This window comes from Aplidium turbinatum, chromosome 2 (assembly GCF_918807975.1).
Source record: "Aplidium turbinatum chromosome 2, kaAplTurb1.1, whole genome shotgun sequence".
In the NCBI taxonomy this organism is placed as follows: Eukaryota; Metazoa; Chordata; class Ascidiacea; order Aplousobranchia; family Polyclinidae; genus Aplidium; species Aplidium turbinatum.
This window is the reverse complement of record NC_137473.1, coordinates 30799041-30824282: the sequence shown is the minus strand read 5'-3', so window position 1 is coordinate 30824282 and position 25242 is coordinate 30799041. Positions and strand designations below refer to the sequence as shown.

The following is a 25242-nucleotide window of genomic DNA, read 5'->3' as shown; positions in this document are numbered from 1 at the left end:
TACATTAAGGTACATATACACATACATACATCCGTACATACGTACACAAGTAGCAATTCTTACGTTTTTTTAACTTGTTCACAGGAAGTTTCCTTGTTAATTGCAAGAAGACAGGAGAGAAAAATGACTTTCTTTCTTCTTCAGTCGGATGTCGAATTGTGAAGACTTCTTTGCGATATTCTCGAAACAATGAGGATAATCCAGGAGGAAGATCTTTTCTCAAACAATCCGCCGTGGCTGAGGGAAGGGAGGAGTTTTAATTTAAGAAAAAGCGATAAATCAACAAAATGAAAAAATAAAACAAAAACGACTAATGAAAAAAAGACACAGAAAAAATTTAAAAAATACTGTTTTCAAAACAACTCGCGAACAATTAAGATAACAACAAGTTGAGAGGTAACTTAAATCATAGAATAATTAAAAAAAAACAATAGAAACAAAAAATCCAAACAACTATAACAAAGAAGCTACTATTAAAAATAAATTCCATATAGTCACGATGACAATACAATAAATTTGTCGTACCAATAACGGCCACGGGAGTAGAGGCAGGCAGTGTTTTTAAGAGGGACTTAAATGTATGATGCACAGTGAAGTTAGCAGACTGCCACCACATGGAGGCGTTTGGGATGAATATCACGCTGGGCGCAGTGCGTCGTGCTTCTCGGAAAATCTAAACAGGAAAGTTGGAATGACATTTTGCAATAATTGTGGGAAAAATAAATGACAAGGTCAACTCAAATAAAAGCTTTTATTCTATTCAAAAGTTGCCTGGAACTACACTAATCTTATAACAGCTATTTCAGATTTACTCAAAATAAAATTAACACTCAAACAGTACAAAACGACAATGCTCGTTTTATCAAAATATGGAGTCGCCATCAGGGGTCTAAAATAGTTTTGAGCGTTACTACCTGACCACATGCTTCTTCTGGAGTTCTCGCACTTATTCCATAGAGAGTTGGTGTGTCCAACAAGTGGACCGGTAGCCCTTCTAGATCGTGCAGTAAAGCAGGGCCAAGATGGGCAGTCTGGCCATCTTTGGGATGGCCGCAGAGGAGAATACGGGGTCGGTGTGTGGTGGACTCACTGTAACAAGCAATAAAAACGTATCACTAAAAGACAAAAATAATGCCAAAACACCATAAAACAACAATAATTGGCTACTGGCCTTGATAAAACACGGATATTTAGCAATGATTTTATGCCAAGCAACGTTTTAGAAGACTGAAAGGCTACTCAATTTCGAAACAACCTATTTTTAAGCAAAAAGTTCTTCAACCAACTCGGTAGTCGTATGTATTGACATGCAGCTAGTAAGCTTTGTGCATAAGATATGAAACAAAACTCTGTGGTTTACGACTGAAAAAAACAAGGTATGTTAGAAGCATAAATAAAATCGCCTAACTCAGTGTCAATTCATGGTGAGTTTTGAAATCTATTCGATCGGGGTAATGCATTTTTCTGTCACGGTGTTTGAACCAAAACTGATTTGCAAATTCTATGAACAAAGCGAGCTTCGGACAAGAAAGATAACAAATTTATATTCGGCGAAAAACTAAAGCACTTAAACAATAAAATAGCAAAGCACCGATAAGGGTGAGATGACATTTCATTTAAAAACGAATTGCTAATGGAGAGTCCGTTTGGAGGAAGAGGCAATAATGGTTGTTGGTTGTCGTCATCCATGTCGCTGTCTGAATCACTCCAACGTGACGGGACATCATTTCCGTCGTCTGCTTTCAGGATTTTAGATTTCTCTGAAGTAAAATCGTGAGTTAAAAAGCAAATAGTTTCAATGAGTAAAACTGAGCTTTTACTAAGGAGACATAACTATGACTACTTCACTCCTCAAGAAAATAAAGTTGAAATAGCAGATAAAAACCGTGATTGACGTCATAACGTTTGCGGTACACCGTAAATTCAAGTTCAAAAGCAGTCGAATGTAATTTAAAAGATTATCTGCACAGAATGGATGGAGTATGTCAAACTTTAATAACAGCTTTAGATTGATAACTAACAGTAAAGGGGACACCATGACACAAATTCTTTGACTTCATTACAGTTTGTATTTTACCAACGAGTGTAACACAAAAAAGCACAGTCAGTTACAATGTGCCAATATACTGGAGGTACACTAAAGAAATGAAAACTTAGCAAAAACCTAATAAAGCTCTCTCCTGGACTACTACCTTAACGTGGTGAGAGAGTTTCAGTGCCTCGATGACCTCTAGAGCTATACTGGCAGGAGCATCTGCTCCTGGTAGGGACACCCAGGCCAGTTTGGTCAAAAGGTAGAGGCCAGACAAAACGTAGTCCCTCGACCAGGGCAGGAGAGCCCTCTAGTCCAGTAAGACAATCTCCTAGTGATGGTGACACAAAATCAAATCACTCTCTTCCAACCTGCCATGAGCCAGCATGGAAGCAGTAGCCTACGGCTTGTAAAATCACATGGAATAATATGTCAACCAATAGTATCGCAACTAAGAGGAGGCTACCTCAGGATCCTCGCATGTCGACCAGGAGGGCACATCAGCAGCCCCGGACTGATGTGACAGTTACGACCAGGGGTTTGCATCAGCAGCCTGGTTGGTTGACGTTGTAACTGAAGGAGTGAGGGAGGGCTTATTGAGTGAAATTTTGTATGCAGACGACCTGGTCTTGACAAGTAATAGTATGGAGGGACTGGAGAGAAAGTTTGAAAAATGGAAAGAAGCATTTGAAACCAAGGGTATGAAGGTGAATCTTGAAAAAACAAAAGTGATGGTGAGTGGAGCAGAAGGAACAGTTGTTGAGAACAAAGTAGATCCCTGTGGAATATGTGGCAAGAGAGTGATGAGAAATTCAATGCAATGCAAGGAATGTGGAAAGTGGGTACATGCAAGATGTGCTAATGTCAAGAGAGCCGCAACAAGATTGGCGAAGTGTTTTGTTTGTGGGAAATGCAGTAATGGAAGAAATGAAGTGGAAGACCATGATGATGAGTTCTGCCATGGCATCAAAACAGTGACGGACTTCTGTTATCTGGGTGATCGGATAAATGGAAGTGGTGGATGTGAAGCAGCGGTGACAACAAGGGCAAGATTGGGCTGGGCAAAGTTCAGGGAATGTGGGGAAATGTTGCATGGCAGAAAATTTTCACTAAGGATGAAAGGAAAAGTATATCGGAGCTGTGTGCGGCCTGCAATGCTATATGGTAGCGAGACATGGGTATTGACAGAGAGTGAACTAGCAATCCTGAGAAGAACGGAAAGGTCAATGGTGAGAGCAATGTGTGGGGTGAAAACGAGAAGGGAAAAAAGGACTGAAGAATTGTTGGATATGCTAGAGATGAGAGAGACCATAGACCAACTGGCAAGGGCAAATGGAGTAAGATGGTATGGACATGTGATAAGGAGGGAGGAAGGAAGTTTTCTTAGAAAGGCACTAGATCTAAAGGTGGATGGGAAGAGGAAACGCGGTCGTCCAAGAAGAACGTGAAAACAACAAGTGAAGGATGAATTTAAAAAAGTCGGACTGAAGGAGGAAGATGCAAGGGACAGGGTGAAATGGAGAAAAGGGATTAAAACAATTGCTGCGCGGAAACAATCGGCCACCTCCACTAGTGGGGAACAAACCGACGATGGATTATGATGATGAGCCTTGGACCGATGTAAGACAAGCGAACAGAGGTAACAAGAAGAAAAATAAACAAAATTTCAACCTATGCACATTGCACATACAACAAAAGGACAATCAATGACTTAAACAGTCACGCACTTGAAACAATGTTCCATGAACTCGAAAATGTGAATTGGGATGTGGTCGGTCTAGCTGAAACCAAAGTCATGAAAAGCCAAATTACAATTCATACCGTAACACCTCTAATCACAAACTGTTCCTATCAAGTAATGAAACCTCTCGATCTAATGGAGTCGGCTTCCTGGTACACAAATCCTATACTCCCTTTGTGGAAGGATACCAACCTATATCTGACAGACTTGCTGTGTTACGTCTTCAAGGAAAATTCTCAAAACTAGTTCTCATACAGTGCAATTTCCCTACGTCATCCCACCGCGATGAGGAAGTCCAAGAACTATATGACAAAATCCAAGCTATCATTGACACCAAAAAGGGATCACCTCCATTATGGGAGACTTCAACTGCAAACTAGGTCAACTACATAAAACTTTCCCGTCATCAATTGGAAAACACACTCTGGCGACCGGAAATACAAGAGGCGAACTACTGGGCCAGTTCTGCGTAAAAAACAACCTCCAAGTCGCTAACACATGGTTCAAAAAAGGAAATGTTGTTTACTTGGACCTTTCCTGACGGGAAGACAAAAAACAAATAGACTTTATCCTACCACGCATCACGCCCTCTAGACTAAACGTCCTGAACAGCTCTACCTTGAACAATCCCGACGTATCAGACCACAGAATAATACGTACAAAATTCAGAATAAGCTTCTCATGGTCTCAGAAACAGAAGCGGAAACCAATCCAGAGACCCCACCTTATGAAACAACAAGAAGTCGCTGAACACTTCCAAGTAAATTTACAAAACAGATATGCCACTTTACACCAAATGACAGACCCAGAGCCCATACAAGAAGCTATAACTGCAGGACTACAGGAAGTATCAGAAGTTGTTCTTCCAGAACAATGCAACAAGACCAACCGAACTGGATGTCGCAACAAACTAAAAAAGCCATCCAATCTAAACATAAAATTAGAAAAGAACATGAATCCTCATCTACTCAATACAAAATCGCTAAATCTGAGTCGAAGAAGCTCGTGAAAAAAGACCAAATAAAGCAATTAGAAGATAAAATTGATGAACTCAACACCCTACCTCCACACAAAATCTATTATGCTGCCATAAAGAAACTTAAAACAAAACCTAAAAACATCAGTTGTGGAATTAAAGATGTAAAAGGAAACATCCTCACGAGCAAAAGCTGTATCCTCGAACGTTGGGCAAAATTCTATGAAGAACTCTATCACGACAATCCACAACAGATACTCATCGATGACTCTGCCTCTGACGAAATCCCATCTATTTTAAGAAGCAAAATATCTAATGCTATTAGCAACTTAAAGTATGACAAATGTCCCGGTATAGACGGCTTTTACTCGGAATACCTCAAAGCAGGAGGCGAACCTCTAATCACAGCACTGCTTCACCTCTTTAATTCTATCTTAACAACGAAAAAGATACCCAGCAATTTTAAAGAAGCTCTAATAATTGTAATCTACAAGAAAGGCAATAGACTCGACTGCAGCAACTACCGTCCAATAAGTCTACTCAGTCATGTATACAAAGTCTTTATCACTATCATTGCGGCACGCGTAAAAAATGACCTATATGTAATTTATGCATCCCTCCCCCCTACACAAGCAGCCTACCAACCAGGAAGAGGAACAATCGAGCAAATCTTAGCGCTGGAACAAATTATAGAAAAGTCTATTGAATTCTACTAAGTCTATTGTATATTAACTACAAAACTGCAGTAGAAAAATCTTACAACAGAGAAACTTGGCGTCTCATTGCCTCCAACCCTCGACGAGAGGAAGGAACTTAATGATGATGATGATTGAATTCAACAATCCCGTTCATATCACCTTTATTGACTTCAAAAAAGCGTTTGACAGTGTTAAATTACCCTACCTTTGGCAACTTCTGGATAAAACTTCCATCAACAAAAAATACAGGGTGTAAACGCCAAGTGTAGACAAACAAAAATTGTCATAAATAAGTCAATATCGAATAGATTTCATTAAATGAGGGCTAAATAATAAAACAAAGACACACTGATTAATATCCATCGCCATTTATTCAAAATATCCACCTTTGGCATGAATTAAACGTCTGAGTCTATTTGAAACTTGGGCACATGTTGCACGCAAAGTTTTAGCATCTATTTCATCCCAGCATTTGAGCAAAGCTCGTTTAAGTGCATCAGTATTTTTGTGGGAGATTACACAGGCCTTCTGCTCCAATAGTGACCAGACACCAAAGTCCATACGGTAGGATTCAAATCTGGCGAAGATGGAGGCCAGAGTTCCTTTGACCAGAATCCCTTGAAATTGTCCTTGCAGAAGCTCTGGACCAACTTCGCGGTATGAGAGGTTGCCCCATCTTGCTGTAGTGTCACCCCGCTGTCTCCTAGACTCCTATCAACCCAGGGGACCACTGAATCCTTCTTTTTATGACAAATTTTGTTTTTATTTATGACAATTTTTGTTTGTCTACACTTAGCGTTTACACCCTGTACATCAACTACTTGAAAGCAACGTACGACGACTCGAAAGCACTAATCAAAACAAACATCGGAACAACCAGACGAATCGATATTATAAAAGGTGTTAAGCAAGATGTCTTGTCTGCTATCCTGTTTTGCATCGTAGCTACTGCAATAATCTCAGAAACAGAAAATGAGTGTACAACTGGATTCACCATCGGCGGTCATGTAATATCCAACTTAAGCTACGCAGACGATATGGCCAGTTTGAATAATTCTAAACTGAAAATGCAGGAATACCTAGATGCTCTGTCAAAAAATACTGCTAAATTCGGCTTCCAAATAAATGTGTCCAAAACCAAATGTATAACAACCGACAAATCTAACAACATACTCAATCTCACTCTCTATGGAAAACAAATAGAACAAGTACCAGAATTCATATATCTTGGCCACCGACTATCCGCGACCAACGATAGAAACACTGCAGTGCAACACCGAATTGGCTTAGGCTGGGCAGCATTTGAACAGAACAAAAATATTCTAATATCCAATAGACTCCCAATCAAACTGAAAGCAAAAATTTTCAACACCTACCTACGTTTTACCAGTCGTGCTGTACAGTCTAGAATGCGGAAATTGTACATCATCAACAATGAAAAAATTCACTACCTTCCAAAATCACATCATGAGAAGCATGACCAACAAAAGGTTACTTGATCACACGAAAATAGAAGATCTTCTAACTATGACAAAACTACATCCAATTGCAGCAATAATAAAATCAAAAGTTTTAAAACTGTTCGGCCACACTGAAAGATCACAATTCGGAATCAGCAAAGTTTGCACACAAGGCAAAGTAGAAGGAAAAAGAAAACGTAGCAGACAACCAAAACGATGGCAAGATAACCAAAACGTGGCAGATAACCAAAACGATGGCAAGACAACATTCAATCATGGACCGGACTCAACTTGACGACACTGGGCGAGTTGGCTCAAAATCGCCACTCTTGGAAGCAAATAAGCCATGTTGATGCGCAATCTGCCGCAGGCGGAGATGACGACTGATGATGAATAAAGCTTAAAACTTGTACACATAATTGGTAAAAAGTGTGTTACGTGTCTGTAGCTAGCAGTCACAAATTTAAAACGCAAGCATGAAAGCCATGGCGTTAGTTTCTTACTGCAAACAAGCGGAAATATCTTGGCAAGTTGAATGATGGCACTGCGCAATGTGCTGGCCAGCAAGGGTCGTATAATAGGCTGGAGGGCGTGGCTTGGGTTAGCATCAGATCTCTGAGCGGTTGGCACAACATTCTGGGAAAAAAATTAACAGCTTTTGTCAAACGAACATAGCAGTATTATTAGGTGTACAGTAGGGTGCACCATTTTCCCTTCATTTTGGAAATTCAACTTGTGCCATTGAGAAATGGTGACCATTCCAAGTAAGACGTAACCAAAAAAATGAGGGCCCTCAGACCCCCTACCACTACTTCCTCAACCCCTAAAATTTGATTTAGTAAAATCGCTATAACTCAAAAACTAAACAAGATAACCACACAGTGCTCGGTACTAAATTTATTGCAACTACTAGATTTAGTTGCAATATGCAAAGAAAATAATGTTTTAAAAAATGTCTACATACTTCATACTTTATAGACTAAAGGTCAAAAGTGGGAAGAACTAACTGCAAAAGGTGATCTGGTACTATGACACTTCCTCAAATGGGCGATCTACCTAATACAGAAAGCAATCACTAAGAAAACAAATCAATAGCTTTTTTTCCCTAAAGTCTGAACCTTAATTCATTTGTCCAGGCAAACACTCACAAAAGTATTTCAATAAAATTTAATTTATGTCGTGGAACCGGTTTTCGTTCATTAGAACTCTTCAGCACAACTGGATCGAAACAAAATTACTTGAAACAAAATTTAGCCTACAAAATAAATAGATGACACTGTCAGCATAACTGTACCAAAACGAACGAAAATTTACATACGGTATTAATTAGATAAAATGTTCATGTCTTCCATGTTCTTTTCTTTTTTTCTTTTCCTTTTCTTCATTGTTTTAGCAAAAACGCAACTTTCGAATAATATAATTTGACCTAGCTTGATTAAGTAAAGGCAAGCAGTTGAAAATTCAAATAAAATTTACTAATCAGGAGGATAACAGAAATGCTTTGTCGGTGAAAGCTAGAACAAACGCTTCTATTACATCATCATGCAAAACTTACATACGCAAAAGGTTAAGCATTCAATGCGGCAGAAATAGGTGACAAGGGATGGAAAAACTATAAAAAACCGTATCTATCTTCTTCTTGCGTTTGAGATGAATTTCTCTCATTGGACACCGGGGCCGAGGGTTTATCCTTTTACCACCCCAGGTGCCCTGTGAGTTGCGGTCTCTGATTGTTGCCATTCGCTTCATTAGTTTGAATTACCAGGACTCACCACGAGGAGGTTGGCAACAGACTACAGACAGACTACAGACAACAGACTACACAACAGACTATGAGACGTATCTATTAGACTAAAGGTGTAAGACAATCTATAGAAAGCAGGGACAAACAACGAAACTGAAACTCTGCCATATCAAAATAATCAACAAAAATAACTGCAAACTGCATTAAAAATTAATTATTTCATAACTTGAGCATGTTACATTCGCTTTTTTTCACTAATCAAAGAGTAGTCTTCAAGTTTTTTCTATATATTTTGATGATTGATGGTCTGTAGCCAAATTAATACCTCACTCTAAACAGTTACAAACAACAGCAATGATTCTAGTTTTTCTTATTTTATCTATGTGTTGTTGATTTTTGTTTCTACATTTCTTTTTACTGTATGTTAACATTCCTTGGTGGCGCAGGTTCTTTTCTGGGAAGCAATTATATTCAACCGTTGTTTATCGCATCTTCCACCTTTAGCCAATCTCGTCTCCCTTATAATTCACATGTTTTCCATGTCCTTATTGGATGTTCCCGTTTCCTCTTCCCATCCACCTACAAATCTCGAACATTTCTTCCTTCTAAGCATATCCCATTCTACATATACGTTTTCTTTTGCAACTGGGTTAATAGTCTTCCTCATCACTAGCATATCTATCAGCTTTTCAGTCCTTTTCTTCTTCCTTGTCCTTGTTATTACATTTCTCACAAACAAAACGCCTGCCAATCTTATAGCTTGTTCCATCTTGCATGTACTCACTCTTCACACTTATTGCATTGAATTCCGCATTACCATTTTACCATGTGTTGTACATGGTCGATAGGCGTCAATTACGCGGGGGCAGGAGCGGCGCCCCCTCGGGCCTGAGACAGGGGGCGAGATGTGTTTGGCCTCTCGGTTTTTTGTTAGTATTAACAACTTTGTAAGAAAACTGCCGGCTTTGCGCTGTTTACGCGAATGCACAAGTTACCTTTGTTCAATTCCAAAAGTCGGCTTCGCCAGATGTTTTGTAACAAAAGTTGCGGGTCTGATCGTGCTGCGGCAATTTTTCGTCTATTTAACGTTAATTAACGAGCTTGTCCGGAATGTCTGTTACGACTTTTGGCAATATCTAGTCTAACAGGCTAGCAAATTTGTGTTGCGACTGTGGCCACATACTTTTTTATGCTTCACAATAATACACAACAAAAATAATTACAAAAGTAAAAAATTATGCGTGAACATCAGCTAGGCTATTGTTTGTTCAGTTTAGACAACTGGACCGATTGCCCAAATCAAGAAAGAAATTGCGCTTTAGCAGACATAGCACCAAGCTTTGTTTCTGTATTGTAAACTTACATGATTATTCCCAGTTTTGCATGCGATGCAAAGTAATCTTTTTCTCTGTTGCATAGGTTGAAAACGTATTTGCGGTCTACACAAACACAGCAGCGTTCAAATGACCCGCAACAAGTTGACATCGAGTTTGTGACTTATATGAGTTATGTGACTTAGCTATCTTGAATACACATCACGTGGAAGCTCAAGCTCTCACCGAAGCCGTAGATAATTTTTTTCCAGAAGTCAAACCCGTAACAAGTTGATATCGAGTTTGTGACTTCATTTCACAGATGGAACGCGAAACTGTTCAAGCTATTTATCAAGAGTGTATGAAACGAAAATCGCCAACAATATTTAGATAACAAAAGGTGTTGAGTTTTTTTTTTTTTACTCTCTTTACTTCTTTGTTTTGTTTGATGGACCAACGGATTCAATCATGAATGAACGACATTCATTGCGTTGTATTTAACTGAGTACCGCATGAGCAATTGAGCATGCAAGGGTAATCGCTACGTGCTATGTGTCCAGCCTTCGAACTTGGTATGTTTTTACTGCGGCAAAAATGATTACCAACGTAAAATTACGGATTGCGAAATAGAGTCGGCAATTGCCGAAGTAAAAACTTTGGACACGTTCATTTGCCAGGATTCAAATTGTATTTTCAAATTTAATGACTTCTTGTCGATTCTAAACTTTATGCCGTTATTTAATATGCAAAGCTCACGAAACAAACTAACTGCTTTTCGGAAAATAGTACTCACTACTCAGTAAGCAATACGAACTGCTTTAAGCGATCATTTTTTTTTGCGTATATAATCGTTCTCATTACGTAACAATCTATGATCGTTGTAGTCGATCTTAAACCTTAGCGGCCGCATGAATTGTAAGGTTGGCTGGGTAATAATAGGGGTAATGAACGTCGTTAATGCAAGCAGCTGATCATACAAAAAAAATTTCAGAAAAACAAGAGAAAATAAAGTAAAAATACTCGAAAAGTTTAAAACGATACCACACCTAGAGATATAAAAAAACGTTAAAAACAAGCTCGTTTTTTTTTTTTGTTTTTTATCGTTTTTTTTTTTTACCTATTTTGACATTAAATGTCACAATATGCAGCAATTAGGTTAAACTCATTGCAATAGCGTCTTTTTCAACAAACAAACAGTCTTATAACTCGTATAACTTATTTCAAATCAGACTATATGTCTGGTATATTGTTTCATTGCAATTTTGTAGATCTCAAGTCTCAACACACGAGCCATAAAGATTTCTCATCGTCTCAAATAGCAGTAACAGTGTCCTATGGTTGGCACATCTCAAGTATTGTCCGTAATTTGGTCCAGCCAGTTGTTAAATGCAGTACCACACTCGTGTACAGTTTCGAAGCCACCTGGGATTTTGGTTAATGGGCATGTTAGGACCAGGTGGTCACTGGTCAGTGTCCTGTTTCTTTGCTTCACAAAGGCACTTTTGACCAGCACTCCACACCTTTTCCAGTACAACGTCAAGAGGTTGTTCCAGTTGATGTGCATTTGGTGCAAACTTGATGAAAACCACACAAGCGGTTCTCGAGTTATAAGTGAAATAACCTTAGCCACTAGGTGGCTTCATAGATAAGGAGCAATAGAAAAACGGCAATATCTCAAGAACCGCTCAACATATTTGGATAATTTTTAGCTCTAACCCCCATGTTTTCTGGGTGGGCTACCTGTTTATGAACATTAAAACAAGTTTTGGCTACTACTTTTTGAGATAAAAAGAAATTAACCTCTTGTCGTTACGCACCAATAAAACCATGATGCGTAACTTAAAAAAAAATTAATTGGGTAGAGGAAAGATAGATGAAAAGTTTGGCAAAAGCAGTGTAGTGCTAAAGTCGCAACTTTTAGCCCAAATCACATTTGAATGTAGTGAAAGATGGAACATTTTGATGTTTTTTATTTTCGCTGAAGAGGTTCAATACTCCTTTGTGATGTCATAGTCATGTTTGTTTTTCCTTTAATCACACTATTGTGCTGTCATAGACATGGTTAAAAGAAATATGGTTGCACTTAATCCATCCAATTTAAACTAGTTTGCAGGACTTTGAGACTTTAGCACTTTTCTGTTTTCGCCAAACTTTTCGTCAATCTTTCCTCTACCCAATGACTTTTTTTTTAAGTTACGCATCATGGTTTTATTGGTGCGTAAGGGTTAGGGTCCATTTCAAGGGTTAGGTCAATTTCTTTTTATCTCAAAAAGTAGTAGGCCTTGTTCCCAAATAAAATAACTTTTCATCTTTGATGTCTGTTTTGTATTTTTATCCTGCATTGCGGGAATATGGGTAAAACTTTATACTTGTCAGGAAAAGTATTATGTGCATTAGTAAATTACCACAAACAAGGTAATGTGTGTTCTGAATACTGTCATTTTGTTTTTGTCAAAATTTCGTTAACCCATTGAGTGTGTACAAGAATAACCAGTCCCGACTCCCGATATACTAACATTGTAGGCTAACTTCCATAAAAGGAAAAAGAAATTAACTCATCTACATTATGTCATGTATCAAATTGCCTTAATTCAATGTTTATCAGGTCTACTGCCACAAACATGCCTGAGAATGAAGAAGAAAGCGAAACAACGTAGGACTATGCAAAAAACATATGCTGCTGCCAAGCACAAACACTTAGGAATTTCAGCACAACCATAAAACCATTTTTACTAATTTAATGTTTTTCAAGAGCACTATAATGAAACTAAGCTGCAAATTGTAAAAAATTTGCAACTTTTCCAGAAAAGTATGAAAAAAAACAAAAAAACAAAAAACCGCGTGTTTTTTTCGGCCCAAGTTTTTTTTTGAAAAAAAACACGTTTTTAAAAAAAAAAAGGTTCGTTTTTCTGCATTTACATCTCTAACTACACCCACCAACAACGGTAATATTCAATCTCCATCGTTTAACAGTAACTTGCTTAAGTATTTTTATGACGATTTCGGCACTAAACTTTAAAAAAATGTTGAGAACGTCAAAGCGCAATATTTATATTTGCAATCAATACCATTGAACATCTTTTATGGTTTTTCGATTGAATTCTCACACGTTACTAATATCTTTGCTTTCAGAACGCCATAGAGAGTTTTCATCGCGCACTTCACTGACCTAGTTTTGTCTGAACTCAATTGTTTTGATCTTTCAAGGCTGCACTTCTCCACCTGTTTTTAATGACATTGACGTTCACAATCCACAAAGCGAGTTGCAATTTTCCTTACCGCTGCTGGACACGTTTTTTCCTAACCAATTGTTGGCGGACATCAGCCATTTTTTACATTCATTCAACCTTTACAGGCGTTAAATCAATGCAAAAACAATTGATTTGCTTACTGGGTTTCCGTAATTAACACCATAAACGAAATTTGCGTTGACACTTTTTTGCGGGCGCAATTCATATTTTGTACGATTAGGCTATTTCAGCATTTACCAAGTATTACTTCGACATTTGCCGGCCCCAAATTAGAAGGCTGTGAGTCTTCCAGGGCGTTTGGTCAACGTTACGCAATTACAACCAAATTAAATAATGCGCAGAATTTTGCAAGACAATCGCGACAGACTGACATACGGGTCCCCAAATAGTGCATTATAATCGTTTAGGCTGAAAATAGACAACTTTTAGAAATTGCTTCTCGCCTCCCCACCCTGGAATTGGCTTACTGCACTACTGCAGGGTCATTCCATGCCAGATGAGCAAATGAGTTACACCACATGCCGCAGATTTTATTGAAATTTGGCATACTTGTAGAATGTAGATGTCAAAGAAATATGAAGAATGCAAAAAAAAATTGAAAATTTTTAAATATTAGTAGAGTTATGGTGATTAGAAAAATCACCATTTTTGCCTGTTCCGCTTCAGTGATATTTCCTAATTTCTTATCATATTTCTAATTTCTTAACATATGATACTACAAAATGGCTGAAAATTGCTAGACAGACATTTTATGACCCAAGGAATCCAAAAGTTGACAGAGAATTGCTTGATATGATTATAAAGGTTTCAATTTGCTACATGCATTTTTCGGAGGCCAAACTTTGGGGGCCTATAAAAAACATGGGTACAAAACTTAAGAACTGAAATTCACATGTTTTATACTTATACCAATACTCTTTCATGTCAAATAAAAAATATGAACAAAAATCTTGAACAATGAGTGTGAAAAAGTACAAAATTTGCAAGTCAGATAATTTAGCTTTTATCATAGTAGTTATCAAAATTAATTCATACTTTTTACATACTCAATTCAAACACTGTATACTACTTGTTTTGTTTTGGAGTTATAGCGATATTACTAAATCAAATTTAGGGGGTTGAGGAATGAGGACTGAGGAAGTAGTGGTAGGGGGGGGGGGGGGTCTGAGGACCCTTATATTTTGTTGGTTTCATCTGACCTGGAATGGTCACCATTTCTATGGTACACTGTACAGTGCGTAGTTTGTGTATAAATATAAATAACCTTGCTCTTCTGATACATTGCTTTCTGCATTGTGAATCTCTTTAAAACCACATATTCTGACAGGGGTACAACGCTATATAAAAACATATCTTTATGTTACTATTATTACAGAGGTAACAGGTAATGTTGGCACAGTTCTTACGTTAAAATTTCCGATTGTGGCCGATACTTGGTCGTCAACTATAATTCCTAGTGCCGGGTGCTACTGAAGAGAAATGTTTTGGTCCAGTACGGGTGCATGGGCTGTCATTGCTTCCATTATTATTTGTCCGATTTGTTTAGCCTTAGAAATGCATTAGTCCATTGAACTATTGTAGTAGACCCAGCATCACTAACCTTCATCGCTTTGAAGAAGTCTTGCCCTTTGATGTCAATTTTGTCAACGTCCAGTTTCAACTTGTCACTGGATGCATAAATCTGTGGATATCGCCGACGCAAAGCGAACAATGCTGACTCAGCACACAACGCCTGTATAGTGATGATGCTTCATTAGGAAGAGAACAGATGTGATTGTCAAAACCTTTCCACTGTGACCATTAGAAGTCGATTTATTTCTAACTATCTTGACCAATAGTCATAAATCACTTTTGGCTTTTTGGCAGAATATTGAGGAAATTTGTTTTGTTTAATGACGAAATGTTGGTAACATGTTAAAACAATACTTTAAGGGAATGTCATCTAGTGGAACTGGAATATTGTTTTAACTCAACCACGGCTACAAACGTTTTCATACAGGTTTCAAAAAAGTTATAAAAACTAAATTAGTGAAACGTGTATCCAATTTAAAAGCCACGATATAAGAAAAGCAAAGAAAAAAATCACCATAATGTCAGCGCCACAATATCCGGCAGTTTTTTCTGCTAAATTGTCCAGCAAATGGTTAGCAGGAGGAGGCGACCATTTCTGTGTATGGATGGCCAGAATATCTCGTCTGGCCTAAAAATAAAATAATGATACATCAAGCACTTTATATTACACTTCATGCACTGCATCTTGATTGAAGCCTAAAATGCTGCTTATAATCGAAGCTGGGCAACAGGACTTTTCTGCCCAGGTCAACATGGTCGATGCCTTTGGGTAAGCGATAACGTTGAATGATTTTTGCTAGAAGGCTGACGGGAACCATTAAAAAAACGTTTATGTGATAAAAGAGATTATGATTCTCTCATGATTATGGATTTACTCTAGAGAGAAATGCCTGCGGCCCTTCATGGGCTATGGCCTGTCAAACTGAACTGATAAACGAGAAATATCACTTTTCTTACCTTTTTATCAGGAAGAGGAAATAAAAACTCTCTATCGAACCTTCCAGGCCTTCTCAAAGCGGGGTCGATTGAGTCAATTCTGTTTGTGGCACCTTCGCATAAAGAACAGTAATAAGGATGCCGGCGGTACACAAAATAAGGCTACATTTACATGACATTTCATTGCGCCCGAAATGAAAGATTTCCGTTTCGGTTCGTTTGCTAGACGCGTACTGTTTACTGTTTAGTGGTTACAGTACATGCGACGACCGATGCAAAATTACTGGCGGTCTGCATTTCATGTCGGTAGTTTTGACCGACGTAAAGCCATCAAGCGGTTGCTGGTGATGTAAACACGCCGCAATGAGATTAATCCTAGTAGTTTGATCATAGTTCTTTATACCATAGATTTTCAAGACTTTTTACTCTACCACATACAATATTCCACACTGCATCAACGTTACCTCCAGCCCATGGTGAAGTCAAGCTAACTACAACAATTTTCAAACCAGGCCTTCTTCCAAACGTTTAGCAACACAGTATGAATTCCACTGTTGTTACTATAACACTTATCAATGCAACTACATTTTCCTTAGGTCCCATACACTGAGCAACTCAAGTAATGCTTTTGCTTGGGATGCACCAGAAGAATCTCTGAGATTTTGCACACCCACCAGTTTTTCTTCGTCATATTATGGTGTCCCAAACACTGACATTGTCAAAGTTTCTGATACCTGACCTGGCTGCAAACCCAGCGTATTTTTGAAGAGTTTTCCACTCAATGAAAACACAATGGTTTAGTAGTTGTTCTCGAAATTGTTTTATAAGGTAGGCTTAAGTGGCACCTTAAACTGATTCGCTTCTTCTTGTGGTCGAGATTGAGATTTAAAATTCGTCAAGGCTTGCACCACCAGTCAATACAGTACCAGTAGCGGCTAAGGCAGTGGTTTGATTGTTTGACATCGAAAGATGAAAAGCTGCGGTGCAAACGTTTCCATTGGCGATAATTGCTTTTGGGAATGCCAATATTTCTTTCTGAACTCCTTGATGGACTGCATTTGCAACACAGTTAAAATCTCCACTCATGAAAAATTCCACGGCTTCATCTTCAATCATGTTACCATGCCCTAAGTTACAATGAAGACAAGTTTGAAGCAGTAACATTATGTAGCTTTGCATACCATTGTTTTTTGTATTTGCATTTTTGTAATGTGCAGCTGTAATTTATTTTCTGAGCTTTATGTTTTATGCAGGAAAGTTAGTATGTTTTGAGAAACGGTAGTATCAATAATACAGCAACAGTTTTTCTTTCAGAGTGAGTGTTCTTTCTTATTTGCGCAGTTCAATTATTTTCACTCTTGCAATTTGATAGGGTTAGGAGCAGAGGTGGGCACCCGCTACCCGCTACCGCTACTTGGGCCAAAGTAGTGCGCGCTACCGCTACCCGCTACCAATTTACAAAAGTAGCGCGCTACCCGCTACCGCTACTCGGGCCAAAGTAGCGCGCGCTACCGCTACTTCTTCCGCTACTTTTGTCTAAAATGACACTAGGAAACACGCAAGTCCCTAGTGACGCAAAAATGACCTTGAAAACAAATGTTATCATTCGTTTACGCTGTCATTTTAACGCCGTTATAGAAAACACATTCTAAGGGAAATTTATTGTTACGCATCTTTCAAAAACACGAGCATTTCAAAATGAGAGTCACTAAGTACTGCCCGCTTTCGCTTAAGCACATCTTTTCCAACAGAGAAAAGTCTCTCCACCGCAGCACTGGAAGAAATGGGGGTGTTGTAGTATTTAATGAACAGATATGTTTTAACTCGGTATTCCAAAAGCTCAAGGACTTGCTCTTGTCCGAAAAAAATGCGTCCACAATTGCTGCTTCCTTCTGCACCGATGTTTTACGGGATAGCGCAAACACTCCAAAAAATACATCCTCGGAGTCATGACTGGTGTTGGTGTCACTCTTCTCGGTATCAACCTGGCTTGATGTCTCCCGCAACAGTCGAATTACATCTGTCTTGACTTTTTCTCGCAGTGCGTCAGCATCATCCGTGGAAACGTAGTGCAGAAATTGTAGCCACGTCGTCTTGAAGGAGGGATGAAGATATGATGCCATAACGCATTTCATGTTGTTGAAGCACTGGTTGAATCGTTTCTTCACCCCTTCAAGGACTTTCACTTTCAACTCCTCACAGGTCACAAGATCACTGATCTCGGTCAACTTCTTCCCGAAAATTGTGATGGTTGGAAGCAAGACTCCGTAATATGTCTTGGACTCGCCCTGAAGAATGTCTAAAGCCTGGCAGATAGGCTTCATTACACGGAGATATTCGCCGAAGAAGTTGACGTCAGCTAGAAAAGACCGAAACTTTGTAACCAAGCCGATTATATAGCTGCTTGACCACGCGAGTATTGCAAAAAAAACAAGCATTTTTTTCAATTTAAATTAAAAAGTAGCGGGTAGCGGGAGTGCGACTGAAAAAAAGTAGCGCCTCTCCCGCTACCGCTACTTTGAAAAAAAAATAGCGCCGCTACTGCAGCCGCTACTCCAGCTAAAAAGTAGCGCCGCTACCGCTACTTTTACCAAAAAAGTAGCGCGCTACTGCCCACCTCTGGTTAGGAGGTAGCAATACCGCAATGCAGCCTACTAATTTTGCTACCTGGTCTTACAGAGTAATGAGCTAATCTCTTGCTCTTTAATTGATCATTATAGCTCAAGTTTAAAATGACAGAATAAGGCCATCATGACTTTTATGACACCACATTGACGTCATCGTCAAAACTAAACCTGAGGTATATTTCTGTCAGACTACTAGACCCATTGAGAAATTAAAAAAGATGTGTATTAAGTTGCCTGAAATAAGCAAATGCCTTTTCACCACTAATGGCACTAAGTGCTGCTTCTTAATCTTCTTATTACCTCCACAGTCCACACTTCTCAAAATGATGCCAAATATCCAAAAGTTAATTTTCACTTGCGAGCTAACCAGCAAGGCATTAGATAAAAGTGTTTTCAGTTGAGATGAAGGTTTCACCGTCATGATCATGGCTTAACAAGCCAAAAAATTGAAAAAATGAGAAGGATAACCATTTAAATAAAATATGTTTTTCAACGTCTTGATTTCTTTTTGAAACAACTGATCATCAGAACACACCAAACGGGCACGAGATAACAAGATTAAACCAGATTTCCACTGGTTAGGGCACAGAGTATTATAATTTAAAAGCAAACCCTCGGCCACCTTCGGTGACGGGGACATCACCGGATTAAAACTGGACTACTACTACTAAACCAGCATTAATACGTTTTCGCCAAACCCGGGTATCAAAAGAATTGTGTTTAATTTCTATTTCAACATCTAAAAAAGCGATAGTATGATTAGATTTTTCAATGGCGAACTTGATATTTTTTGAACTTGTCTTTCCTTCTGCGTGTGTCCTAATTGTTTGTCACATGCTTGTATTTTATACTTCATGTGATCTGTTTCCTGCCGTGTTATTTACTCGTAATTGTTCTTGAATCACTTGTTGAGTTTGTGCTTTTCAGTTTGGAATGTCGTTACAGTTATAGTGGGATTCCATGCGAACAAAAGTTTTTCACGCTTCATTGAGAGTTCATTTCGGTCATTTTTATTTCGCTTCACATGTAAACGTAGCCTAAGCGTCGTGCTCACGCAAGCCTGACAAACTATTGTTCCAAAACTTTCACAAGCAAAAAAAAACAAGAAAATATTGAAATTTTATAAAAAACATACTAAAAATGGAGTTTTTTTAAATTAAAATAATAAAAGAAAAGGCGCCTTTCACCAGAACATGGAGATTTTGTCTGAATGCGAAAAATCCACATTTTGTAACATTAAATCAACGTTACAAATTGCAGTGTTTGCACTGACCGATAACAATGATTTCCCCACGGTTGTCCAAACCATCCATGAGCCCGAGCAGTGTGGAGACGATGGAGGAATGGATCTGATCTTGACGGGAGGATCGGACTGGAGCCAAGCCGTCTATTTCATCGAAGAATATGATGGAAGGTCGCATTTGATAAGCCTGAACAATGGTTGATAATGATTTAAACAAGCAGAAAACAAACGTTCCTACACAGGCCTATCCCAGCCAGATGTTGAAACGATGTGAAAATGGTAACTTTTGTTAGCTGAGATACAGGGAGACTATAAATCGGTAGTCGATTGTGTGAAGGATGCTAGCGACAAACACATGTTCGATCTTTCATACATCATTAGTGTCACCAATTCAGACAACATGACGTCGATATTGCTTCTGTTGTGGGAACAAAATAAGCATCAACCATTGCAGTCAACACCATAGTGAAGAAAGGATAGTTCTACCTGGTCAAGAGTATGTACTATGTACTACCAACTCTTTAGGATCCGAATACTGGCAAATGACAATGAAAAGCATTTTTCAAAGTGACAAGTCCTTATTCGGTATTACCTGATCGAATAGCAACCGGAGCTGCCTCTCTGATTCTCCTACCCATTTGCTTAAACAGTCAGCCCCCTTCCTCATGAAGAAGGCCACTTTCTTTCCCTCGACCGAGCACTCATTTGCCAACGCCCTGGCCATCAATGTCTTTCCTGTGCCAGGTGGGCCATAAAAGAGACAACCCCTGAAAAGATGAAAATTTGAGAAGACATCTCCTCAGTTAGTTTCTCGCTGCTTTAAAACTGCAGGTAATCATGTCCTTGTAACTCGAGCAGGGTTGCTAATCAATACACTATACGTCAATTACCGAGCTTACAAATAGATTAACCACAACGGCTGCCCAAGCCTGAGTGCTGCCAAGTCTTCATGCATTTTATAGCTACGACTGTAATTTTGGCATGTTGAATGTAATGGTTGGTAATAGGCTAAAGTATTTTTCAAGAATGAATTGTTAAATTGAATTCTTAGCAGTAATATGACATCAGCTTGGTCGATATTTTAATTTGATTTACATCATAAATAAACAGAAGTAGATACATCTAATCTAACCGTTAATTTTTATCTTTTTCTACAATTAAAACATAAACCATTTAAAAAAAACTGCATCTTAAAATTGATTGAACAGTTCTTCATCAAGCACGATCTTTCTAATAGGAAATGTAAGATGCTATGAGACAACATTCTTGACGAATGTTTTTCGACCAGATAGGAGGTGAGAGTTTTATTCAGAGTAAGGATGACTAGAGACCTAATGAAAAAGCTAAAGAGAGATGAAAATAATTCGTGTCAATGTAATTGTAGACAAAACGCAGTCAAGACTATCAAGGCTGAAAAATGTCTGCTGTGGAAACTACCTTACCTAGGAGGATTGATGTGAAACTTTTTAAATACTTCCGGGTACATAAGCGGAAAGACAACCATCTCTTTGAGTGACCGCACGTGGTTCCGATTGCCTCCGATAGAAGAGAACATTACCTTGCGAGAATATAATAACCGATCATTATAAAACGTTAGGGTTTGAAGTCACAACAAATGTAACGCGATCGTAACAACTTTATTTGTACAGAAAAACAAACTAGTTTTATTAGTTCTAATTACAGTCAAGGTGGACGAAACATACTTACAGACTTGTCTACTTGCATTGGATCTACATCAGCAAGGGAGGATCCTATCTTTCCTCTTTCATTAGCAAACCCGTGTTTAGATAGGTCGTTAAGTGTCAAGTTCATAGGCAAACATCTGAAAAAGCACAACGCCCCCAGTAAGTTTGAAGTGATCTTTTTTTTTACAATTTTGAAACTTAAAAGTATTGCAATTAATGTGACACTACGTCATACGTATGCTTTCGTTTTGTGAACCGTCTGGGGTGCAACGGGAAATTGTTCAATTCTGACAATGGTAGTCGTCATTTGTCAATCACTTTTCAATGAGTATAAGACTAAAGCAAACTGTGAACAATCGCATAAATAGTACATAGGGGAAGAAAGCAGCCCTTGACCTAATTTCACAAAAGTGCCATGTAAATCGTTCAACCAAAAGATATTACTCAACCTGTTTCGTGCTTTGGACATGCTCTTCTTCTTTCTTCTCTCAAATCTCGCTTCATCATCATCCTCATCTGTTTCTGTCGTCCCACTGCTTGCTCCTCCCTACATCACCAGAATATCAATCGGTGATCTGACGCTAAGTTCAGCATCATTGACCGCTTTTCAACGACGGAATCTGATCTCATGAGGGACACTTTTCCGCATTGAGCGCCAAGTGAGCAATCAACGTAATATATTTTGCTCCAGAATACAATGCTCGAAGTCAATCTATTCATACGATTTAACATCTCTTCTTCCCCATATTAAGAAGGTTGAACGCTAACGAATGTCTATTTTGTCTGATAGCACGTCTCAGTGCCACCCAGTCCTCCATGATGGTCGACCGAAACAAAATCTTCCAGTCGCAGATCTTTCCGAATGTTGTCGAGCCAACGCTTCTTTGGACGTCCTCGAGAGTTATACTCATGTCGTCAAAGGATTGAATTTTCTTCTGCCACGCAACTTCTTCCATGCGTTGCACGTGTCCGTACCAACACAGCCTTCTCCATCTCATGAGACAGACAATAGAACATTGGACATTACAATCTATAGACTATAGGCCAATGCTCTGTCATTACATGACGATCAACAATGTACTCAGGTACAAAAAAAAACAAAAAAAACAGAAATACTACAATCTTATAATATATATACCGTACCCATTACCCATTTGGCAAGTCAAACCGCAATTCTTTTAAAATCTTAACAAAACGTTTCCATTTTTTAACTATATTCTTGACAATTCGTTCCTAAGAGAATGAGCTTCAAAGAAAAAATATTAGCCCGTTTCATTTTAGTTTTTAATAGAGATGTACCGATATATCGGTATCGGCCATTTTTTGAGTATCGGTATCGGCAAAATTTGGTCGATATTAAACACGTAAAAAAGGCGTTTGCTGCGGATTTTCTACAGAACGCAAAGATATAGATTTTTTAAAGTTGTAACTAACGTCACATTAATATAGAAAAATAACAACCTGTTCAAATTTTTGATACGTCACACTCCCATGACTTCTTGCACGCACGTTTTAACATTGGTTGCTTACAGTGATTCTTTCACTTTTAAAAACAAAACGTTTTGTTTTAGCAGTTTTGCGTTGTTCGATTCTTAAGTTGTGTAAGAAGACTCAATTTCTCCAATATTTATCATTTGTGTTTCTTTTTACTCTCAGCACTCAGCAGAGTATAAAACTTGTAAAAGTTTTTCATCCATACAACGTCATGAATTGAATGTCGGCTGCATAGCCGAGTGGTGAGAACACTGGAACGGCAATCGAAAGGGCGCCGGTTCGACACCGCTCAAGAGCATGCGGCTGTGTCTGTGGCAGGATACTTAAAGGCGTGCCTGAAGGTGGACACGAAGATTGGCTTCCTTGCCTTCCCGTCCATTTAATCTAAATCTTTAACCACCGGGTGTAAGCCGTAACAACGTAAGCCTGGATACGACAAACAAAATGAATTAAATTATATCTCAATCGGCATAATGACGTGACATCATCTAAACTCTGACATTGTTTGATGCTTGATGAGTTTATTACAACGAAAGGTGGAAATTAAATCACAAACTGATAGAACCAGCTTACTAAAAATACTAACTAACTTACTAACGATGCAAAATTATACATTTTTGCTACCTGGGTAGTGGGTAGTCTTGGCCTGGCAAAAGCTTCTCAACCAAACGACAAGCGCCCTTAGGGGTAGGAACTTTGCCATACTGATATTCAATTGAACGAACCCGAACCACGAACCATCAGATGTTAGGTTGTCCGTCCAATTGTGACCATTTCAGCATTCAGCCAGAGAGTTGATTATTATTACTTTAAACTTTTTTTGGTAATTACACAAAAAACAAGAACAATAGCAGCAGTGGTGGGAAGTTGCATTTTTCCTTTGTTCCGAGAAACGCAACCTTGATGACGTCATGAACAGCGTAGCTTCTGATTGGTTGATGGTTCGTGGTTCAATGGGATATCAGCATGTTAAAGTGCCTACCGCCCTTAGGTTGCACATTACTTGTCGAATAGTTTTTGTACGACTACACAAATGACTTGGTTTACATTTTACATCTTATTATATTATGATAGCCTATTTGGAGAGTTTGCGCAAACCCTTTATTAATTTTTCAGAAACCCCAATTATAATGTACTGTAATGTTTCTTCCCTTACCCCAGTCCTCAATCACGGTGGTCTTTCATTACTAAAACCTACTATTATGACACAACAATGCGGTTGAAATTGGATTATTGAATTTTCAAGTGCCAAGGACGTCCAAATCCGTCCATTGTCACTCATAATGACGTAACAATGCCCTTGGGCACCTAATGTTGCCCATTTCAAGTTCCCCTTGCTCCTCTATAAATTTCCAAAGTTGGTTGGTTTTGTGGCGTATTTTGTAATTTATTTATTGTAAGCGCCAAACTTGAACACAACTAATTTTGAATTTAGGGGATTTTTTGGTTTTAGACTAATTTGTCACTGTCATCTTGTGTTTTAGCACAAGATCTTGTGGTTTTACTTTTGATCTTGTGCTCTTGTGCTTTAAGTTTTATCTTATTTGCATAAAACTGTTAAAAAAGCTTTGATGCCAATTCAAAGCTTTTTTTAATAGGTTTATGCAAATAAGGTAAAACGGTGTCCGACGTTTTTTTCGTAAACAGTTGTTCGTAAAACAATTGTTCGTAAACAATTGTTCGTAAAATTAATTCTTCGTAAAGCATTTCTTCGTGCATGCAATTGACCGCAAAACAGTTACAATTCTTTACAAACAATTAATTAGGGTAGCGTATATGCTAGATATGTGCTAGATGTGACGTGCTGTAGACGAGGAGACAGAGTGTAGAGGAGACTCTACACTCTGTCTCCTCGTCTACAGCACGTCACATCTAGCACATATCTAGCATATACGCTACCCTAATTAATTGTTTGTAAAGAATTGTAACTGTTTTGCGGTCAATTGCATGCACGAAGAAATGCTTTACGAAGAATTAATTTTACGAACAATTGTTTACGAACAATTGTTTTACGAACAACTGTTTACGAAAAAAACGTCGGACACCTGATTCAGAATGGCAGCGAAAAAGGAAAGCCAAAACTTTTGTATGGCGGCCAGCTTTATTACAAAGAATATAGTGCACTTAACGCACAAGGGCAAGAAACTACTTATTGGAAATTTGAGCATTTTCAAAGGAAATGTCCTGCACGAGTAACAACAGGGGCGCCGAAACAACTTTTGAACTGGGGGGGGGGGCGGATTATGAAAAAGGGCACTTTTGTTACTGAATAGCCAATTTTGAAAAAACTTTTACGATAAGATATAGCGATAATGCTCATCTATCAGCTCACTATGTATTGAGTAATGATAGCCTACAAGTGTCCGGTATATAAAGAAGGACATCATGTTATGTTATAATGATGTAACCTACTGCAGGCCTCGAAATTCGTTTTTGTTGACGGCGGACAAACGTGTCCGGTCTGAGCAGC

The 25242-nt window shown here is 38.5% G+C and overlaps 1 protein-coding gene across 1 annotated transcript in view; it reads right to left on the bottom strand.

Moving 5' to 3' along the window:
• The window catches only part of LOC145765295 (ATPase family AAA domain-containing protein 2-like), a 74150-nt gene that overhangs the window by 18099 nt on the left and 30809 nt on the right, over nucleotides 1-25242 (bottom strand). The window contains exons 10-22 of the mRNA XM_082577097.1: nucleotides 21728-21825; nucleotides 21301-21415; nucleotides 21036-21151; nucleotides 20186-20360; nucleotides 19624-19780; nucleotides 15745-15836; nucleotides 15302-15415; nucleotides 14816-14947; nucleotides 7411-7543; nucleotides 1592-1760; nucleotides 915-1089; nucleotides 526-673; nucleotides 64-237 (exon numbers count right to left, since the gene is read on the bottom strand). Of these exons, the coding sequence (XP_082433223.1) occupies nucleotides 64-237; nucleotides 526-673; nucleotides 915-1089; nucleotides 1592-1760; nucleotides 7411-7543; nucleotides 14816-14947; nucleotides 15302-15415; nucleotides 15745-15836; nucleotides 19624-19780; nucleotides 20186-20360; nucleotides 21036-21151; nucleotides 21301-21415; nucleotides 21728-21825 (1798 nt within the window). The remainder of the gene's footprint in view (nucleotides 1-63; nucleotides 238-525; nucleotides 674-914; nucleotides 1090-1591; nucleotides 1761-7410; nucleotides 7544-14815; nucleotides 14948-15301; nucleotides 15416-15744; nucleotides 15837-19623; nucleotides 19781-20185; nucleotides 20361-21035; nucleotides 21152-21300; nucleotides 21416-21727; nucleotides 21826-25242) is intronic.